This window comes from Rhinoderma darwinii, chromosome 13, assembly GCF_050947455.1.
Source record: "Rhinoderma darwinii isolate aRhiDar2 chromosome 13, aRhiDar2.hap1, whole genome shotgun sequence".
NCBI classification, from domain to species: domain Eukaryota; kingdom Metazoa; phylum Chordata; class Amphibia; order Anura; family Rhinodermatidae; genus Rhinoderma; species Rhinoderma darwinii.
This window is the reverse complement of record NC_134699.1, coordinates 70,868,048-70,877,894: the sequence shown is the minus strand read 5'-3', so window position 1 is coordinate 70,877,894 and position 9,847 is coordinate 70,868,048. Positions and strand designations below refer to the sequence as shown.

At 38.8% G+C, this 9,847-nt stretch overlaps 1 protein-coding gene across 1 annotated transcript in view; it reads right to left on the bottom strand.

Moving 5' to 3' along the window:
* CACNG5 (calcium voltage-gated channel auxiliary subunit gamma 5) overlaps positions 1-8,793 on the bottom strand; it is a 41,849-nt gene extending 33,056 nt beyond the window's left edge. The window contains exon 1 of the mRNA XM_075846814.1: positions 8,313-8,793. Coding sequence (XP_075702929.1) covers positions 8,313-8,588 — 276 coding nt within the window. The 5' untranslated portion in view covers positions 8,589-8,793. The remainder of the gene's footprint in view (positions 1-8,312) is intronic.
* Between the last annotated feature and the right edge of the window lie 1,054 nt (positions 8,794-9,847).

Genomic DNA, 9,847 nt, shown 5'->3' with positions numbered 1-9,847 from the left:
AATATAACTTATAGTACATATATAATTATATACAGGAGATACCCAGGTTATACCAGCATGCTCATATCACTATATATAAGAGACAGAAGATACCCAGGTTATACCAGCATGCTCCATATCACTATATACAAGAAGATGTGTAACTTATACCAGCTGTACATATATAATTATATACAGAAGATACCCAGGTTATACCAGCATGCTCCATATCACTATATACAGGAATATGTATAACTTATACCAGCTGTACATATATAATTATATACAGAAGATACCCAGGTTATACCAGCATGCTCCATATCACTGTATACAGGAAGATGTATAACTTATACCAGCTGTACATATATAATTATATACAGAAGATACCCAGGTTATACCAGCATGCTCCATATCACTATATACAAGAAGATGTATAACTTATACCAGCTGTACATATATAATTATATACAGAAGATACCCAGGTTATACCAGCATGCTCCATATCACTATATACAAGAAGATGTATAACTTATACCAGCTGTACATATATAATTATATACAGAAGATACCCAGGTTATACCAGCATGCTCCATATCACTATATACAAGAAGATGTATAACTCATACCAGCTGTACATATATGATTATATACAGAAGATACCCAGGTTATACCAGCATGCTCCATATCACTATATACAAGAAGATGTATAACTTATACCAGCTGTACATATATAATTATATACAGAAGATACCCAGGTTATACCAGCATGCTCCATATCACTATATACAAGAAGATGTATAACTTATACCAGCTGTATATATATAATTATATACAGGAGATACCCAGGCTATACCAGCATGCTCCATATCAATATATACAAGAAGATGTATAACTTATACCAGCTGTACATATATAATTATATACAGAAGATACCCAGGTTATACCAGCATGCTCCATATCACTATATACAAGAAGATGTATAACCTATACCAGCTGTACATATATAATTATATACATAATATACCCAGGTTATACCAGCATGCTCCATATCACTATATACAGGAAGATGTATAACTTATACCAGCTGTACATATATAATTATATACAGGAGATACCCAGGTTATACCAGCATGCTCCATATCACTATATACAAGAAGATGTATAACCTATACCAGCTGTACATATATAATTATATACATAATATACCCAGGTTATACCAGCATGCCCATATCACTATATACAAGAAGATGTATAACTTATACCAGCTGTACATATATAATTATATACATAATATACCCAGGTTATACCAGCATGCCCCATATCACTATATACAAGAAGATGTATAACTTATACCAGCTGTACATATATAATTATATACAGAAGATACCCAGGTTATACCAGCATGCTCCATATCACTATATACAAGAAGATGTATAACTTATACCAGCTGTACATATATAATTATATACAGAAGATACCCAGGTTATACCAGCATGCTCCATATCACTATATACAAGAAGATGTATAACTTATACTAGCTGTACATATATAATTATATACAGGAGATACCCAGGTTATACCAGCATGCTCCATATCACTATATACAAGATGATGTATAACTTATACCAGCTGTACATATATAATTATATACAGAAGATACCCAGGTTATACCAGCATATTCCATATCACTATATACAGGAAGATGTATAACTTATACCAGCTGTACATATATAATTATATACAGAAGATACCCAGGTTATACCAGCACGCTCCATATCACTGTATACAAGAAGATGTATAACTTATACCAGCTGTACATATATAATTATATACAGAATATACCCAGGTTATACCAGCATGCTCCATATCACTATATACAAGATGATGTATAACTTATACCAGCTGTACATATATAATTATATACAGAAGATACCCAGGTTATACCAGCATGCTCCATATCACTATATACAGGAAGATGTGTAACCTATACCAGCTGTACATATATAATTATATACAGAAGATACCCAGGTTATACCAGCATGCTCCATATCACTATATACAGGAAGATGTGTAACCTATACCAGCTGTACATATATAATTATATACAGAAGATACCCAGGTTATACCAGCATGCTCCATATCACTATATACAAGAAGATGTATAACTTATACCAGCTGTACATATATAATTATATACAGAAGATACCCAGGTTATACCAGCATGCTCCATATCACTATATACAAGAAGAGGTATAACCTATACCAGCTGCACATATATAATTTTATATCAGTATAGCTCATGTACCTTCACCTGTCTACACCAGATCTGTGGCCCCCGGGCTCCTCTCTGAGTGATTTTCTCTTTTACGTGACACCATTAATTGGCGGTGGATACGCGGAGAACATACGTTTTTCCTTCAGGTTCACGAAGTAAAGAGGTTGATGTTTCTTACTAGAATCGCTTGACTTCACATTCACAGTCTGCAGAGCAGACACAGGGAAGATCCGGCGGACATCCCATACCAGTGATATCGACTAACAGCGACCGTGACAAAGGCCGAGGTTCGGCCGAAACGTCCTTACCAAGTCGCTTACTACCTCAACTTTACCAACTTTTGTTGCAATAAAACTTAAATTTGGTTTGCATCTGGATCTCTTGTGTACCTCTGTGTGTGCTGGGGTTATATATTTCCAATATTGCAGAGCAGGAGACGCGTCACTGTACTATATCAGTCACGTCACAGCAGCGACCGAGCGGACGCTAATGTATCTAGCGGGGGAGCAGCTATAGGGGGGCTGTACCCAAAGTGTCAGTGTCTGATAACGGAGAACAATAGATTGTATACACCTACTATACCCAACATCTCACATACCCGTCATGTACTATATCCAATATCTCACATACCCGTCATGTACTATACCCAATATCTCACATACCCATCATCTACTATACCCAACATCTCACATACCCATCATCTACTATATCCAATATCTCACATACCCATAACCTACTATATCCAACATCTCACATATCCATCATCCACTATATCCAACATCTCACATACCCATGATCTACTATACCTAATATCTCACATACCCATCATCTACTATACCCAACATCTCACATATCCATCATCTACTATACCTAATATCTCACATACCCATCATCTACTATACCCAACATCTCACATACCCATCATCTACTATACCTAATATCCCACATACCCGTCATGTACTACATCCAATATTTCACATACCCATCATCTACTATACCCAATATCTCACATACCCATCACCTACTATACCCAACATCTCACATACCCGTCATCTACTACATCCAATATCTCACATACCCATCATCTACTATACCCAACATCTCACATACCCATCATCTACTATATCCAATATCTCCCATACCCATCATCTACTATATCCAATATCTCACATACCCATCATCTACTATACCTAATATCTCACATACCCATCATCTACTACATCCAATATTTCACATACCCATCATCTACTATACCTAATATCTCACATACCCATCACCTACTATATCCAATATCTCACATACCCATCATCTACTATACCGAATATGCTCACATACCCATCATCTACTATACCCAACATCTCACATACCCATCATCTACTATATCCAATATCTCACATACCCATCATCTACTATACCTAATATCTCACATACCCATCACCTACTATATCCAATATCTCACATACCCGTCATGTACTATATCCAATATCTCACATACCCATCATCTACTATACCTAATATCTCACATACCCATCATCTACTATATCCAACATCTCACATACCCATCATCTACTATACCCAACATCTCACATACCCATCATATACTATACCCAACATCTCACATACCCGTCATGTACTATATCCAACATCTCACATACCCATCATGTACTATATCCAACATCTCACATACCCATCATCTACTATACCCAACATCTCACATACCCATCATCTACTACATCCAATATCTCACATACCCATCATCTACTATACCCAATATCTCACATACCCATCATCTACTATATCCAATATCTCACATATCCATCATCTACTATATCCAATATCTCACATATCCATAATCTTCTATATCCAATATCTCACATACCCATCATCTACTATATCCAATATCTCACATACCCATCACCTACTATATCCAATATCTCACATACCCATCATCTACTATATCCAATATCTCACATACCCATCATCTACTATACCCAACATCTCACATACCCGTCATGTAGCTATATCCAATATCTCACATACCCATCATCTACTATACCCAATATCTCACATATCCATCATCTACTACATCCAATATCTCACATACCCATCATCTACTATATCCAATATCTCCCATATCCATAATCTTCTATATCCAACATCTCACATACCCATCATCTACTATACCCAACATCTCACATACCCATCATCTGCTATACCCAACATCTCACATACCCGTCATGTACTATATCCAATATCTCACATATCCATCATCTACTATACCCAATATCTCACATACCCATCATCTACTATATCCAATATCTCACATATCCATAATCTTCTATATCCAATATCTCACATACCCATCATCTACTATATCCAATATCTCACATACCCATCACCTACTATATCCAATATCTCACATACCCATCATCTACTATATCCAATATCTCACATACCCATCATCTACTATACCCAACATCTCACATACCCATCATCTACTATACCCAACATCTCACATACCCGTCATGTACTATATCCAATATCTCACATACCCATCATCTACTATACCCAATATCTCACATATCCATCATCTACTACATCCAATATCTCACATACCCATCATCTACTATACCCAACATCTCACATACCCATCATCTACTACATCCAATATCTCACATACCCATCATCTACTATACCCAACATCTCACATACCCATCATCTACTACATCCAATATTTCACATACCCATCATCTACTATACCCAACATCTCACATACCCATCACGTACTATATCCAATATCTCACATACCCATCACCTACTATACCTGATATCTCACATATCCATCACCTACTATACCCGATATCTCACATACCCATCACCTACTATACCTGATATCTCACATACCCATCATCTACTATATCCAATATCTCAGATACCCATCATCCACTATATCCAATATCTCACATACCCATCATCTACTATATCCAATATCTCACATACCCATAACCTACTATATCCAATATCTCACATACCCATCATCTACTATACCCAACATCTCACATACCCATCATCTACTACATCCAATATGTCACATACCCATCATCTACTATACCCAACATCTCACATACCCATCACGTACTATATCCAATATCTCACATACCCATCACCTACTATACCTGTATCTCACATATCCATCATCTACAATACCCGATATCTCACATACCCATCACCTACTATATCCAATATCTCACATACCCAGTCATCTACTATATCCAACATCTCACATACCCATCATCTACTATACCCAATATCTCACATATCCATCATCTACTATACCCAACATCTCACATACCCATCATCTACTACATCCAATATTTCACATACCCATCATCTACTATACCCAACATCTCACATACCCATCATGTACTATATCCAATATCTCACATACCCATCACCTACTATACCTGATATCTCACATATCCATCATCTACTATACCCGATATCTCACATACCCATCACCTACTATACCTGATATCTCACATACCCATCATCTACTATATCCAATATCTCACATACCCATCATCCACTATATCCAATGATCTCACATACCCATCATCTACTATATCCAATATCTCACATACCCATCATCTACTATACCCAATATCTCACATACCAATCATCTACTATATCCAATATCTCACAAATCCATTATCTACTATATCCAATATCTCACATACCCATCACCTACTATACCTGATATCTCACATATCCATCATCTACTATACCCAATATCTCACATACCCATCAACTATATCCAACATCTCACATACCCATCATCTACTATATCCAATATCTCACATATCCATCATCTACTATATCCAATATCTCACATACCCATCATCTACTATATCCAATATCTCACATACCCATCATCTACTATATCCAATATCTCACATACCCATCACCTACTATACCCAATATCTCACATACCCATCACCTACTATATCCAATATCTCACATACCCATCATCTACTATATCCAATATCTCACATACCCATCATCTACTATACCCAACATCTCACATACCCATCATCTACTATACCCAACATCTCACATACCCGTCATGTACTATATCCAATATCTCACATATCCATCATCTACTATATCCAATATCTCACATACCCATCCCCTACTATACCCAATATCTCACATATCCATCATCTACTATATCCAATATCTCACATACCCATCACCTACTATATCAAACATCTCACATACCCATCATCTACTATATCCAATATCTCACATAGCCATCATCTACTATATCCAACATCTCACATACCCATCATCTACTATATCCAATATCTCACATACCGATCACCTACTCACCCAACATCTCACATCCAACATCTCTCATACCCATCATCTACTATACCCAACATCTCACATACCCATCATCTACTATATCCAATATTTCACATACCCATCATCTACTATACCTAATATCTCACATACCCATCATCTACTATATCCAACATCTCACATACCCATCATCTACTATACCCAACATCTCACATACCCATCATCTACTACATCCAATATTTCACATACCCATCATCTACTATACCCAACATCTCACATACCCATCATGTACTATATCCAATATCTCACATACCCATCACCTACTATACCTGATATCTCACATATCCATCATCTACTATACCCGATATCTCACATACCCATCACCTACTATACCTGATATCTCACATACCCATCATCTACTATATCCAATATCTCACATACCCATCATCCACTATATCCAATATCTCACATACCCATCATCTACTATATCCAATATCTCACATACCCATCATCTACTATACCCAATATCTCACATATCCATTATCTACTATATCCAATATCTCACATACCCATCACCTACTATACCTGATATCTCACATATCCATCATCTACTATACCCAATATCTCACATACCCATCATCTACTATATCCAACATCTCACATACCCATCATCTACTATACCCAATATCTCACATACCCATCATCTACTATACCTAACATCTCACATACCCATCATCTACTATATCCAATATCTCACATACCCATCATCTACTATAACCAATATCTCACATACCCATCATCTACTATACCTAACATCTCACATACCCATAACCTACTATATCCAACATCTCACATACCCATCATCTACTATACCCAACATCTCACATACCCATCATCTACTATATCCAATATCTCACATACCCATCATCTACTATATCCAACATCTCACATACCCATCATCTACTATATCCAACATCTCACATACCCATCACCTACTATACCTGATATCTCACATACCCATCATCTACTATATCCAATATCTCACATACAGATCATCTACTATACCCAATATCTCACATACCCATCATCTACTATATCCAACATCTCACATATCCATCATCCACTATATCCAATATCTCACATATCCATCATCTACTATATCCAATATCTCACATACCCATCATCTACTATACCTAACATCTCACATACCCATCATCTACTATATCCAACATCTCACATACCCATCACCTACTATACCTGATATCTCACATACCCATCATCTACTATATCCAATATCTCACATATCCATCACCTACTATATCCAACATCTCACATACCCATCATCTACTATATCCAATATCTCACATATCCATCATCTACTATATCTAACATCTCACATACCCATAACCTACTATATCCAATATCTCACATACCCATCATCTACAATAGGTAATCTCTAGGGTTGCATCCTGGTGTCAGTGTACATCATTATCACCCTCGTCCTCCTCCTTATTAAAACCCTTATCATTATAATAATCCTCGTCCTCATCATCATGACCCTCATCCTCCTAGCAATTATAACCCTCATCATTATAATCATTCTTCTCAGCTATGTCCCGTTTTCTGTGGTACCCCATTATATGACGGGATTACGCTGGTCCTCCGCAGCCCCCCAGTCCTGGTTGCCCCCCGTTACCTGTGTGACCAGGAGACTCTCGACCTCTTGTTGGAAACTCACAACTAACTTCCCGGGTTTCCTTGTGAGTAGCAGCAGCGCACGGGAGTGGGTCGGCGGGCCGGGGGGACAGCTGGGTGGGGGGCACCGTTGTCTTGTCTCTCGGCAGCTTGTGTCGTCTTTGTGGCATGAGAGCTTGGGTGGTCTGCCGTCAGAGAGCCAGCCCTGCAAACACAAGAAGAGGAGGGAGAGCGGGGGCTCAATACTCCAGCAGCCGGGCCCCTCCTCTAATCCCATCACACAATGGGAACACCGAGGGGGCCACAAGCGCTGCACCTCATATATCACCGATCAATCATAGTACTGGTCTCCTCATATGATGCAGGAGGACCCCTGATGTCCTAGACCTACAGCTATGCCCCTGGCTGAATATGTGGGCGCCATATAACTCCAATAGGATCTGTAGACAGGACGAGGGTCAGCACTGGACAGCTCCCACCCAGCCACAACTCAGGGTCTGACCTGTAGGGGGCGCAGTCACAGAGAGACACTCATACCACATCATTACAGGAAGGACTCTCCCCTCCTCAATGTGCTGAACATGTGGCGACTGGTGAACAGGGAGACACATATAATCCTCATCCTGAGCTACTGACCTCACAGCTAACAGAAAATCAGCAGAATTGTGAATGCAGCTCTGGATGTGACTGGAGTAGAAGACATCATGTAACAGCAGAATTGTGAATGCAGCTCTGGGCGTGACTGGAGGAGAAGAAGACATCATATAACAGAAGAATTGTGAATGCAGCTCTCGGTGTGACTGGAGTAGAAGACATGTAACAGAATTGTGAATGCAGCTTTGGATGTGACTAGTAGAATACATTATGTAACAGCAGTATTGTGAATGCAGCTCTGGATGTGACTGGAGTAGAATACATTATGTAACAGCAGTATTGTGAATGCAGCTCTGGATGTGACTGGAGTATAAGACAAGGAGCCATTTCAGTTCAGTCCAAGTTAGGGAAATAAAAGTTACTCTGGAAAAGTTATTATAGAAGGGGGGGGGGCACTTCACCGTCCTCATCATCCCTCCCCCTCCCCAGCGCAGGCTACAAAGGCTCCCTAGTCTAGTCGGCTGATTGCCGGTGGTTGGTGATTGGTCTCCTGTCTTGATTATCTGCCTGATTCATACGACCCGTCACGTCAGTCCTTCATGCGAGCGCTGCTCTGGGGATCTTCTGGGTCCTTATAGAAAGACCTCAATACTTTTATATAAATATAACAAAGTGTCAGATACTGTACTCCAGTCACATCTAGAGCTGCGTTCACAATTCTGCTGCTTTCCTGTTAGCTTTCAGGCTACGGAATTTTACTTCTTATTGTTTCCTTCTGGTTTTGTCTATGCAGAACATGAAAATAATCCCCCCGGCAGCCGGGGACCCCAAAATCAGATCCTCCACCTCTCACTATATAGTATGGAGAAGAACCGTGTACACAGCCCCTGCTGCAGAAAAATGACACAAACCTATAGGTGCTGTTAGCTCAGGCGGTGTATC